The 13,805-nt window shown below is 39.7% G+C and overlaps 1 protein-coding gene across 2 annotated transcripts in view; it reads left to right on the plus strand.

The window, feature by feature from the left end:
- MAP7 (microtubule associated protein 7) overlaps positions 1-13,805 on the plus strand; it is a 210,459-nt gene that overhangs the window by 151,640 nt on the left and 45,014 nt on the right. For both annotated transcript variants that reach the window (XM_030928974.1, XM_030928975.1), the window contains exons 4-5: positions 10,544-10,707; positions 11,529-11,646. In XM_030928974.1, coding sequence (XP_030784834.1) covers positions 10,544-10,707; positions 11,529-11,646 — 282 coding nt within the window. The remainder of the gene's footprint in view (positions 1-10,543; positions 10,708-11,528; positions 11,647-13,805) is intronic.

A 13,805-nucleotide genomic window follows, 5' to 3' on the forward strand; every position in this document is an offset into this window, starting at 1 on the left:
TTGCCTTAAATTTTCATCTTCATATATTATAAAACTAATAGTTCTATAATATGTCGACAAGAAAGTTCAAGAGAATATTTAAGAACTGTGTAGCAGACAAACAGTACTCTATGCTTGGGGAGACACAGAGCTTCCCTTTTTCAAGATAATAACAAGTAAGTTTGGAGTATTGATTGTGTTTAAGTTTTGTTTAAGTGTCTTGGAACATGTTAGGCACTCAGTAAACATGTAATTATTTAGTCTTTTTCTGAAACCAAAATTTTTAGATGAATAGAGTCAAATTCCTAATTGGTACTTTCAGAGATTCTATAAAATCATGACAGAGAATGTATGATGGACTGACATAGCTCTTGAAGAAAAATGTCAGCTTACAAATCTACAATTTCATTCATATTGGGTTTTGTAGCTAAGTTCAAAGCTAAGATATATCATAATGCAATATTTTAGAAAGAATAAGACAATATAAAAAGAATTTTAACCTTTGAACAAACTTTGGTTAAATTATGTGTGAGGGGCTTTTTTTTTTTTTTTTTTTTTTTTTTTGCTAGATAATTTCATCGGGCTTCTTTTGCCTCCTAATCATAGCTCTCTTGCTGTGCTTCTTTTTTTCCCTCTCTCATCTCAGTGTGTTGTCAACTCAGTGAGTGACAGCAGTACTAATAAGAGTGTGGTCAAGAGATAAATGGTCAATTCAACCTGGTTTAGAATGTTCATCCCAAAAATGCTCATAGCAAGTTAGTAATAATTAGTAAATAATAATGCTGTACTCCTGGTTAGAGTTGGGAGTGAAACTCCCCCTGATTTCATTCTTCACATTACTTGATTCAGATGGTTTTTGGTTGTAACAAGAGACTTTCCTCTTTAGAGACTGTCCAGGAAAAAAAGGGGTCAGAGGAGGCTTTAGGGAAGTAATCTTTCTAGTCCAAATATCTAATGGATAAACTTCGGCATATCTGTCACCAGTCTCAGCATCTGCATAGCCTAAAATTGTCACTTAGTGAATGTAGTATACAAAAGCTCGTGAGGCTGTCAGGCAGGTTATTACCAGCTGAGGGACCTAAATGCATCTTAGTGAGAGGAATATGAATGTTAGCACATACCAGAGCAGCTATATCATGAGTCAGGCTCAGGACTGGAAAGAATAAATGCTGGTTGCTGCATGGATTAGGTAAGCAGAAACTGAAGCCTGAACATAAAATGAGTCATTATGACAAAACAGCCATAATTTTTTTCTCCCCAAATTACTTTGCCTTTAAGAGTGAAGATAAAAAGATCTTAAAACCTGAAAGGTAAGGGGTCTTGTAAACAGATGACGGTAGAGGCTAAGAGTGGCATCGGAAGATCAGGACCTTCACATTTGGATGCCCAGCTCTTTCTTGCTAGTATAGAGAAGGAGCTGTGGTCTTTGGAAAGTGTTCCAATTCATGCCTTTTAGCATAATGGCTCATTGTTTTCTTCTGGAGTCAGACAATCCAGAGTTTGAATGCCAACTCCATCACTTATTTGTTATGAGACATCGGGCAAGTTACTTCGCTCCTCTGTATCTCAGACTTCTCATAATAAAATAAGTTGAATAGCAGTGTCGGCCTCATAGAGTGGCTACAAAGACAATGCCTATAAATCACTTGCGTCAGCATGAAGCAAGAGCTGAAGACATCTCACCATGATGATGATGGTGATAAAGATGAGGATGGCAGGTCATATGATTCCACAAATACTGACTTAGATTCCTGGAATTAGAGAAGCTAAGGCGTAGCAGAGAGAGGTGGGGTACGTCTGTGCCTCCTCGTCCATTAGGGTGGGGCTAAGTAGGACAGCCCCAGGTGAAAAGAATGGCAACATTCTTTGAGGAGTGAAAGTACTTAGGGTTAAAACAGTAACAGAGGCCGGGCGCGGTGGCTCAAGCCTGTAATCCCAGCACTTTGGGAGGCCGAGACGGGCGGATCACGAGGTCAGGAGATCGAGACCATCCTGGCTAACACGGTGAAACCCCGTCTCTACTAAAAAATACAAAAAACTAGCCGGGCGAAGTGGCGGGCGCCTGTAGTCCCAGCTACTCGGGAGGCTGAGGCAGGAGAATGGTGTAAACCCGGGAGGCGGAGCTTGCAGTGAGCTGAGATCCGGCCACTGCACTCCAGCCTGGGCGACAGAGCGAGACTCCGTCTCAAAAAAAAAAAAAAAAAAAAAAAAAAAAGACAGTAACAGAAAGATTCCAAGGACAACCATTGCCCTATTTAGCAAAACTCCATTATTTTAGTGAAGGCTAACATTCCTTTAAGTCTAGCCCTGAGATAATTAAGTCCTTTCTTACCTCAAAAGTCGTTCAGCCTACATGTAAGAAAAGCTCTTACTCTCCACCTGTGTGACTACTATTCTAGCACCTCAATCCCATTAGCCCACCACTGTGTGCAGCGACAGGGCAGAATGGGAAGGACCCTCCGTGCAGGAGCACGGTGTTGTGGTGATCCTCCAAGGTCACACTTCTTATCAGGCAGCTCTCCACTGAATGCTTTTAATGACAAGTTGAGAAGGCTTTGAGTTATCACCAAAGTTCAGTATGAATCACTGTGTTTGGAGATCACTCTGTCCTTTAACTCTTTAGTTCATTTATTCAAGCGTATTTTAACCATCTGCTACACTAGACATTGTGAGTATAGGGAAGAATTCACGAACGCATAAAAGCAGAGTAGCTACCATCTGGAGTGTAAGTGCTATGAGGGAGTCTGAATCCAGCTAGCAGCTGGGGCTTCTGTGCTGTGGTCATCGGGAAAGCCTCCTCAGGAAGGAGCTTCTGAGCTAGGACTTGAAAGACAAAAGTTTGCCAGGTGGAAGGAGGTGTGTGTGAAGGTGCATGATCTTATGGTCAATCCAAGGGGTTGCACAGGGAACAGTAGGAGAACTAACACGTTTTCAAGCACGACGATGACTTCAGGTCTGTTTCTTGAGGAAGGTATCTGTGAGACTAATGGATTTGAAGTGGTTGAAGACTAAAAATGAGAAGAAGTGAGAAAGGAATGAGAGTTTAAAGCAGTAGTAAAAAGATTGGAGAGGCTACAACAGATTCAAGCGATCATTCTATGTTTTTCTGTTTTTTTAACGTTAGAGACAGGGTTTCATTCTGTCATCCAGGATGGAGTGCAGTGGTGCAATCATAGCTCACTGCAGCCTCAAACTCTTGGGCTGAAGGGACCCTTCTGCCTCAACCTCCCATGTACCTGGGACTACAGGCATGTGCCGACAAGTCCAGATAATTTTTTTTCTTTTTTGTGGCGATGAGGGTCTTGCTATGTTGCCATGCTAGTCTCAAACTCCTGAGCTCAGGCAGCCCTCCCACCTTGGCCTCCCAAAGTACTAGGATTACAGGTGTGAGCTACCGTACCGAGCTGAGAGATCATTCTGATGTAACAATTGATGGGGCCAATTATATGGATGTGTTGAGTTAGGGTGCACCATCCATGAGGGAGACATTGTGGAAGACTTGAAGTGACTAACTTTGTAGACCATTTGGTCTCAGGAATCTGCTGTCAGAATACAGAAGACAGAGCAAGTTCCAGTTTGGAGCAGAGAAGAATGTGCAGATAGTAAATAAGATTATATGATGGATCTGACCGAGAAATTCAGGTGGAAATTTGCAGCATGCAGAAGTGAATATAGAGGCAATATTGTAGAGTAACTGAGTACAAGTTTTAGAATCAGAGCTGAATGAAAATCCCAGCTGTTTCTTTTAGACCATGTGATGATCTTGGAAGCATCGTTTCACTTCTTTGGGTCTTTTTCCTCATTTGATCTTCAATTCTATTTTTTCTGGAAGTAATATTCCCACAGTTCCCATTTGTGTTTTGATTTGCTGGATAGCCATTTGATCATTATTTTTGAGTGTTATTTGACATTTTATTTTAGTTTTGTTTCTTTTAAACAACATAGCTGGGTGTGTTTGTTTTTAACACATTCTGAAAGTCTTAATAGGCTTGATTTTAGTCCATCTAGCTTTTTTTTGTTAAACTTTGTTTCCCCCACTTTTATTTATTTATTTATTTATTTTGAGACAGAGTCTCACTCTGTTGTCTAGGCTGCCCAGGCTGGAGTGCAGTAGCACGATCTTGGCTCACTGCAACCTCCACCTCCCAGGTTCAAGCAATTCTCCTGCCTCAGCCTCCCTAGTAGTTGGGACTACAGGCGCCCGCCACCACGCCTGGCTAATTTTATGTCTTTTTAGTAGAGACGGGGTTTTACCGTGTTAGCCAGGATGGTTTTGATCTCCTGACCTCATGATCCACCCACCTTGGCCTCCCAAAGTGCTGGAATTACAGGCGTGAGCCACCACACCCGGTCTTTTTCCCCCTTTTTATAAAAAAGAAAAACCTTTAGGCGGGGCGTGGTGGCTCACGCCTGTAATCCCAGCACTTTGGGAGGCGGAGGCAGGCGGATCACAAGGTCAGGAGATCGAGACTGTCTCGGCTAACACGGTCAGACCCTGTCTCTACTAAAAGTACAAAAAATTAGCTGGGCGTGGTGGCAGGCGCCTGTGGTCCCAGCTACTCAGGAGGCTGAGGCAGGAGAATGGTGTGAACCCGGGAGGCAGAGCTTGCAGTGAGCTGAGATCGAGCCACTGCACTCCAGCCTGGGTGACAGAGTGAGACTCTGTCTCAAAAAAAAAAAAAAAAAAGAAAAGAAAAACCTTTTATAGGAGGGGCAGGGCTGGTGGTATAGAGGTAGGGGTTGGTTTGATGGAAGTACCGTTCATTCCATGATTATCGTTAACAATTTGAAAGGTGTGGTAAACTTTTCCATTCTATTAATGATTACATTTTCATTCCTGTTTCTTGACTATTAAATAAAACTAATTAGTATTTCCTGCAAAAATGCTCTAAGACCTATAAAATGTTTTTACTTTTCCATCTTTAGATGTTGTTTTTTTATTTTACAACTTCCTTCTAAAATTGATGAGCGTAGGTTAAGCCATTAGATTCCTTTTTAAAAAGAATTATTATTCAGCACATATATTCAGTCAGCATATAATATGAAAATGACTTTTATTTGAATATAAATAATCACAACAGTTATTGAGATAAAGCATAAAGGTTAAAATTTTAACACTCAAAATCAAAACAAAATGAAATTGGACCAGGCACAGTGGCTCATGCCTATAATCCCAGCACTTTGGGAGGCTAAGGCAGGAGGATCGCTTGAGCCCAGGAGTTTGAGACCAGCCTGGACAACACAGCAAGACTCTGTCTCTACAAGGAATAAAAGAAAACGAGCCAGACATGGTAGCGCGTGCCTGTAGTCCCAGCTACTCAGGAGCTGAGGCTGCAGGATCACTTGAGACTGGGAGGTCAAGGCTGCAGTGAGCCGTTACTATGCCATTGTACTTTAACCTGAGTTACAGAGCAAGACCTTGTCTCACAAAAAAAGAAAAAGAAAAGGAATCTAATTGTAATCCCACACATGTCCTCAAAGGTAAAAACAAAAAAATCAAGTCATGGGAATTAATTGGAAGAGATCTTGGAGATCATTTTGTATACTCTTTCTAATGTAGAAGTAGGAGAATTTGGCTAATTTTCCCAAGATCACACAGAATTAGTAGCAAACTCAAGACCCAAACTCAGATGTTCTCATCACTTTTCATTTTCGGACTCTTCATTATATTACTGGCTATTCTGGTAGCCAGTGTGACCCATAATCCTTCTATATCTTAGTATGAAACTGAGAGCAGGTCTGTATGTTTCAGAGGTTAAGTGATAATATTGCTCTAGTCTCTGAATGTCACCTTTTCTTTTCTCTCATACAGCAGTGAAATAGGTGCTCCCCTGATACAGAAGTAAGCCTCTTCAGAGGGACCAGGCTGGACTCTAGATTGTTGAATGTGGTGACAGGGGCATGTGGAGTGTTACGCACAACCCATGAGTGCACTGAGTTCAGTTCTACCTGAGTTTCTTCCTGTTAGTTGCATGCACTATGTATTAGTCCGTTTTCCCACTGCTGGTAAAGACATACCTGATCCTGGGAAGAAAAAGAAGTTTAATTGGACTTAAAGTTCCACATGACTGGGGAGGCCTCAGAATCGTGGCAGGAGTTGAAAGGCACTTCTTACATGGTGGCAGCAAGAGAAAATGAGGAAGATGCAAAAGTGGAAACTCCTGATAAAACCTTCAGATTTCGTGAGACTTATTCACTACCACGAAAACAATATGGGGGAAACTACTCCCACAATTCAAATTATGTCCCACGGGGTCCCACAACACATGGGAATTACGGGAGTACAATTCAAGATGAGATTTGGGTGGGAACACAGAGCCAAACCATATCACTATGTGGCAGTAGGACAGGAATTATTGATTATCATAAAGGCTATCATTATCTGCATTTATTGAATCCCTGCGATGTACATGGCACTATGCTAAGTGCTTTATATGTTACTCTGAGCCACAAAACAGCCCTGTCAGGAAGTTGGTGCCATAGTAACTTGAGGGAACAAGGCCACCGAAGTCGTTATTTGTTCAGTGGCACATAGCTTGTAAGTGGCAAGACTGGGGTGGGCCCAAGCTCCTATGAAGCCAGAAACTGTCCTCTATCCACCACACTACCTGTTTTTCATTTTTAATTCCTTTTCATACAGAATCACTATGTATTTCTACATGGAGTCTAGTCTACATGGACTCTAGATTGATTTCTCCTTTTTATGGTACTGATATATTGTTACAGTGTCGTTAAAATATCTTGGTGTCAGCAGCTTAGGGATGAGACTGACTCATTAGTGTCCCGTATCTCAGGGGCTACAGTGGATTTTCATTTCATTTTATAATGTGATCCCATAGGCCAGGGACAAATTGTGACTTCAGAAGAGTAAAGGTTAATAGTAATCACAGTTGAGTTTTTGGACATACTGTTCTTTTACAGAGCTGCCTCTTTATGAAATTAAGTGATTGTTAATGATTTTAATACTGAATGAGTTGTTTTCATCTACTAGGGATGCCACAACAAAATGCCATAGACTGGGTAGCTTAAACAACAGAAATTCATTTTCTCACAGCTCTGGAGGCTGGGCACTCCAAGATCAAGTTGAGAAACATAGATAGAAAAAGAGAAATAGTAAAGTTTGTGGTAGATGTCGCAAGATTAGCAGTGAGCTCTGGAAGAGATGACACTTCTGTGGAAGACCTTAGAGTACAGCATTTCTCCAAATGCCATCCATGGGTCACTTGTCTCAACTACCTGTGAGATTTATCCAAAATCAAATGACTGGGCCTCATCCTAGAATTAGCACCTCTAAATATGAGAAGTGGAGCTCTGGAATCTGCGTTTGAACTAGACGTTTGCCCCTTCCTCCCACACAGTTCCAACAGTAATTCTGACATATATTACAATTATGAGTGTGCCTTCTTAAAAAATGGATCTGCTTGGATAAAAAATGATGACAGCTTTCCCAACAGGGCAATAACAGAGGCAAAGATCTGGGAGAAGCATAGTTTGATGGGAGGTGCTAATATTAAGGAGATGGGATCTAATTAGAATGCAGAGACTATTTCGGAGAGCAGTGGGGAGGAAGGCCAAATAAGGATATTAAAGCCAAAATAGGACTGTAGCAATCAGAGGAGTTTAAATTTAGTGAAGAAATAGAGCCACATATTATTAATAAGCCAGAAAGCCTGATGAAAACATTAAAGAAAAATTGATTTGTGACTTAACTCTTATTTTACACATTTATCTTACCAGCTTTTAAATATATTAGTATTTTATAAACAGCTTTATTTCTTATTTTCTCTTGTTGGCACCTGGATCTCTTATAGGAGAGGAATATATTATGTTCATAAATGTTCTCAAAGAATTTGAAATTTTCCTCAAAATGGGGTAGAAAACTCAAAGACTATATAGTTTGAAGACTAAAAGTTAAAAAATAGATTTATCATACTGCATATCTCAAGGTACACATCTGATTCTTCTGCCTATGACCATCATATACTGTCGGTGGGTATATAAATTGGTATGACCTCCACAGAGGACAGTATGACAGTATCTATCAAAATTTTAAATGTATGTTCCCTTTGATTCAGCTCTTCTACATGCACATGCTCACACATCTACACAGAGATTTACGACAGCACATTGTTATTGCTCAGGGTCTGAATTCTTAAAATACTGGAAATAACTTAGATAACCTATCACTCAGTAGGTAACTGGTTATATAAAATAAGGTATAGTATATAGACAATAAAATACTGTATAGCCATTAAAAAGATTGTTAGATTCATGTTTCATGTGTTGATATAGAAAAGTCTCTAAGATGTATTTTAAGTTAAAAAAAGCAAGATGCAAGCTGGGTGCGGTGGCTCCTGCCTGTAATCCCAGAACTTTGGAAGGCCGAGGCAGGTGGATCCCTTGAGCTCAGGAGGTCAAGACCAGCCTGAGCAATATGGCACAACCCCATCTCTACTAAAAATACAAAAAATTAGCTGGGCATAGTGGTGCACACCTGTAGTCCCAGCTACCCAGGTGACTGAGATGGGATGATCACCTGAGCCTGGGAGGTCAAGGCTGCAGTGAGCCATGACTGTGCCACTACACTCCAGCCTGGGCAACAGAGTGAGACCCTGCAGAAAAAGCAAGATGCAAAGCAATAAGTGTACTTTGGTACAAGGTGCATGGTGTGCATTATCAAAAAGATAGAGGTGGAATATAACAGGATCTCAGGTTAGAGGAAGACAGTTGTTTTACTGTTTATTTTGTGTTGTTTAAGCTTTGACAAAAGCTATCACTGTCAAAATTTATCCACCTTTTTAAGTGAATTAAAATGCTTAATATCATTAAAAGCCTTCCAGTAAGGTATTCCCATACAGAAAATCCAAAAGGTATTATGTGCACAAGTGTGGGTAGGCAAAGTAAGTGCATCTTAAGAAAGTATCAGAATTATGTTCTCCTTCTGTTAACTTTTAAGGTGTGTTCTCACAGTGGCATTTATTTTTTCAGTCATTCAGTAAATACTTATTGTGTATACTATATGCTTTTTATTGAAGTAAATTTTTAACTTGAGAATTTCCTTAGAACAATGAGCTTTGAAAATTGGTAGGAACCTTGAAGACCAGTGTCCTCATTTTAAGCAAAAGAAAGCTAAAATCCAGATGGACATGTCTGAGATCTCAGCGCCAGTTAGTGGCCTAGCTGCTGGGAGAACCAGTCCCAGTTCACTCCACAAACCACCCTGAATGATACCAGGAGAACAAATTCACCTTGAATTTGTCCTTGTCCTCTTCTTCAACTAAAATAAAGTCAGTTCCGATCACTTTCAGTAGATTTAGTCCTCAAATGACTAACTTTGGAAAGATTTAATGGTATCAGAAATGCATTCTTTAATATTAAACATTTAGAGGAAACTAAAGTATTCGAAATTTATGTTTTTTCTTTTATTCATTTTTTTGAGACAGAGTCTCACTCTGTCGTCCAAGGCTGGAGTGCAGTGGCGCAATCTCGGCTTGCTGCAACATCTGCCTCCCAGGTTCAAGTGATTCTCGCACCTCATCCTCCCAAGTGACTGGGACTACAGGCGCATGCCACCACACCCTCCTAATTTTTATGTTTTTAGTAGAGACGAGGTTTCACTATGTTGGTCAGACTAGTTTCGAACTCCTAACCGCCAGCGATCTGCCCCTCTCAGCCTCCCAAAGTGCTGGGATTACAGGCATGAGCCACTGTACCTGGCCGGTTTTTTCTTTTAAAAAGTAACATTTTAATTTCTATGCCATGTAGTGTCCTCAAGATTTACACTCTAAATGTTGTTTGAATTTTTTCCTTTTGCCTACAGTATTAATAACTCATAGATATTTTTAGTTATTACCACTGAAGGAAGCAGCATATTGAAATAGCTTTGAGGGGGCATATCTTTTCCTGAAATGAGGAAAGAACCTGTATTATATAAAGAAGAAAAAATGCATCCTATTGTTGAACGATAGTTTTGGATTGTATTTTTCATCCAGCTTTTGATACGGTTAAGTCTTATCTAGTAAATTGTGAGCTCCTCAGACACAAGGCCACCTGCTTGTTCAGTCCTTCCCATCCCTGAGCTGACTCAATGTGATAGACCTGTAAGGCACTTCAGACATCTTTTATCAACTATTTTCTCCCAAATCCTTTTAATACTCAGAATCAGTGCCATGTTGGAAAAAATGCAGTCATAGACTGGAGGATATCACATTGTTTTTTAATAAAAAAGAGAGACAGATGGTACTATTTATTTGCAGGATTGAGACTAGAGCGTGTGGTTAATGCCTTATTCTACATACAAACTAGAGGGCTGCTTGCATTCCCAAAGAGTGGAATTCAGTACATCTTCAACCTCATTGTTAACATATTAAATTATGCTAAAAATTAACAGTAATACATTTTTCTTGGAAATTTGAGGGAAACAAAGGCCATGCTTGGTTAATACAAAACCAAAGAACCCATATTTGTTCATTGTAGACCACTTAATACAGCCCTAACTATTCAAGTTTTCAACCTGCCTATATTTGATTTCCCTCTTTTTTTCTTTTTTTAACCTTCCCCAAAGCTGCAAGAGAAATAGTGTGGTTAGAAAGAGAAGAGCGAGCGAGGCAGCACTACGAGAAGCACCTAGAAGAGCGGAAGAAGAAGTTGGAGGAGCAGAGGCAGAAGGAGGAGCGGAGGAGGGCTGCAGTGGAGGAGAAGCGGAGGCAGAGACTTGAGGAGGACAAAGTGAGCCGCCCCCGGGAAGAATATGAGGGGCTTCTTTAGTTCAGACAGGCAGCAAACTTTCTGTGAAACTTTACAATCAGGTGCAGAGTGCAAAGGAAAATGGTTTCAGAGTGATCAGCTTTACAGATGGCTACAGTTTCTAGGGAGTTTGGGGTATGAGAGGTGGCGACTGGGCTGATGATTAGTATTGCCACAGAAGCTCTAAAAGCCCATTTCTCTGGTCCAAACCTATAACTTATTGAAGTGCAATTCATCTGTACTGGATATTAAGAGCACTCCAAGTAATTGAGTTTCTGTAGTCTTTACCATCTGCAAACATTTACACATAGATTATCTCATTTAACCCTTACTCAATCCTTTAGCGTGCATTATATGTCAGTTTGTACAAAAATAGAAATTTAGACTCAGAGTGGGTAAGTTACACAAGGTCACACAACTCAATAAGTCATGGGGTCAGGGTTACCCATGTTCTCAGATTCTGAACTGTTTTTTAAATATGGTATCATATGTGTTAAGCATCAGTTGAAGCTAATGTGTGTTACCAGGCTTATGTGTGTTCATGAAAGCATCACACCCTAGTAGTAAGGGTTGTTTATTGAATGCCTCTTGTTCACCAAAGGCTTTATGAACTGGGACCTAAAGACTTCAGTGACCCTCCGAGATTGAAACTAGTCTCACCTTAAGGTCTAGAAGTTCAGCTAGAGATCAAGAATAGTAGGGTGGGAATTGAAGTAGTAGTCCTCACTCCATTCTGCCTTAAACTGAAGAAGCTTCAACCAACCAGCTGGAATCTAATCCTCAGCTCTTCTATTCCATTTAAGGAACGCCATGAAGCTGTTGTACGGCGCACAATGGAAAGGAGCCAGAAGCCAAAACAGAAGCATAACCGTTGGTCGTGGGGAGGCTCTCTCCATGGGAGCCCTAGCATCCACAGTGCAGGTAAACAGTGACCACTTTCAAAATTAGTCTCTATTTTCCTGAAAGTAACAGTGTGTTTCCTTCTTCCTTCTAAATCTATGTTTGCTAAACAAAAATCCTGCTGAAATAATTAAACAACAATTAAATGAATCTTTCACTATTTGAGGATAAGAGGGTGATGGAGATAAGAAGTAAGGGTCTCTTTCCCTTAACATGGGCTAATTTTCTCATGTTACAAAATTCCTTAAAGGAAGAAATCTATACAGTGTTTCTAAGTAAACATGCTAGCTTCAACACTACATTATTTTAGTCCTCCATTTGCATTAGGGTTTCAGGATTATGGAATAAGTTAACTAGTTTTATCTTTTTCTCTGGAAGGATTGTAGTTATAGTGACTGACCAGAATCAATACTATGAGCTTACGTATTCTGACCCTAAAGTATATGCAACACTAATGCTCTGTAAGAAAATGTATAGGTTTATTGAGCTAGAAATTGTAAATGGCTAAGCTATTTCCTCCTTTCTGAATGGACATAAAATCATATTGAAATTTGGATTTACTGAAAGGCTTTCTTTTTGTACTGTAAATTCAATACCCCTGGAATTTTGCATAGTGTGTCGGTTTTTCTTTTTTTTTTTTTTTTCCATTTGTGTGAATCTGATAATCTTTTTTTTTATTTATTTACTTTGAAAAATCATTGTTTTACATTCTGTCCCCAGGTGGTTTTGTTGAATCATCATTCTCCTCTCTCGATTTAGCAGGACTGGACCACCACTTCATAACTTTTGGTGGTACTAGAAAAGCTGGTACAGACATCCCTGTGATTGCCAATTGCCTGACCTGTAGCTAGCACCTCGGACCTAGGGCTGATGCATCAATAGCTGAAGCATCACCACCTTAGTCATCACGCATGCTTAATACCCTAGCGCATAGACGTAGATCTGGGATTGGCACAGTGTTTCTTAAGTGTGATAATATGACTCAGGTGACTTAAAGGTGTTGAAATAAAGTAATTACATGTGGAACGTTTGCTTTCCATTTAAACAGTCATTTTGGTTTTCTATTTATATTTTTTATTTCTTTTTTCAATATCAGTATTAAACCTTTAAAAAATGTTTTTTAGCTAAAAAAATTACCTGGGATCAAAGTACATCCGGTTTAGCTTTTTTCTTCCCTCAATCATTACTGCTGTTGCCAATTTTAGTTTTAAGCTAAATAACTGTGGACCTCTTTTTGTTTGCTTATTCTCTTCTCTTTCATTGTTAACATTCTATAGATCTTTTATAACTGCTTTATTAAAAAAAAAAAAAATCTAGGATCAGGTGCAGTACCTCATGCCTGTAATCCTAGTGCTTTGGGAGGCCGAAGCAGGAGGATCCCTTGAGGCCAGGAGTTCAAGACCAGCCTGGGCAACATAGTGAAACCCCATCTCTACAAAAAATTCTTGTAAAAATTTAGACAGGCATGGTGGCATGTACCTGTAATCCCACCTACTTAGGAGGCTGAGGCAGGAGGATCACTTGAGGCCAGGAATTTGAGGATACAGTGAGCTAAGAGTATCCCATTGCACTCCAGACTAGGAGACAGAGTGAGAACCTGACTCAAAAATGTAATTTAAAAAATTAAAAATTTGTTTAAGTCTAAAGAATATCACCACAACTTACTTTCTTATGACAGTGAACCGAATATGAAAGCACTTCTGTTTTCTTGGTTCTTCCTAACCCATCAGTAGTTGATGGGACACATATTAAATCTGTTATGCAGATCATTTACATATGAGATTTTGTTGATGGGATAGTTTTTTATATACCTTTCATACAGTAAAGCTGGCAGGGTATATATTTTTATAATCATATTTTTGTTTTACTTGACTTCCTGCTTTACATGTATATGGCAGATATATACTGTTAGATCATCAGACATTTTTGAGAGGATGTTAAGCTGCTTAGCTTAATTTTTTGCCTCCACACTCAAAGTTTAATATATGTCGTTTATTTCTGCCACTCAGAACAAGAGAAACCAGTGTTGCATTTGCAAGCTGTTGGGTAAAATTCATTTTAATACGGGTTGTGAATTATAAAAAATTGTTCCTATACTGGAATAGAGAAGTTTGCCTGAAAATACATGGGATTTGCCAAGTTCTCAAAGACCAGAAAATGATCTGCTATGATCTTGAGAA

This window comes from Rhinopithecus roxellana, chromosome 4, assembly GCF_007565055.1.
Source record: "Rhinopithecus roxellana isolate Shanxi Qingling chromosome 4, ASM756505v1, whole genome shotgun sequence".
NCBI lineage: Eukaryota > Metazoa > Chordata > Mammalia > Primates > Cercopithecidae > Rhinopithecus > Rhinopithecus roxellana.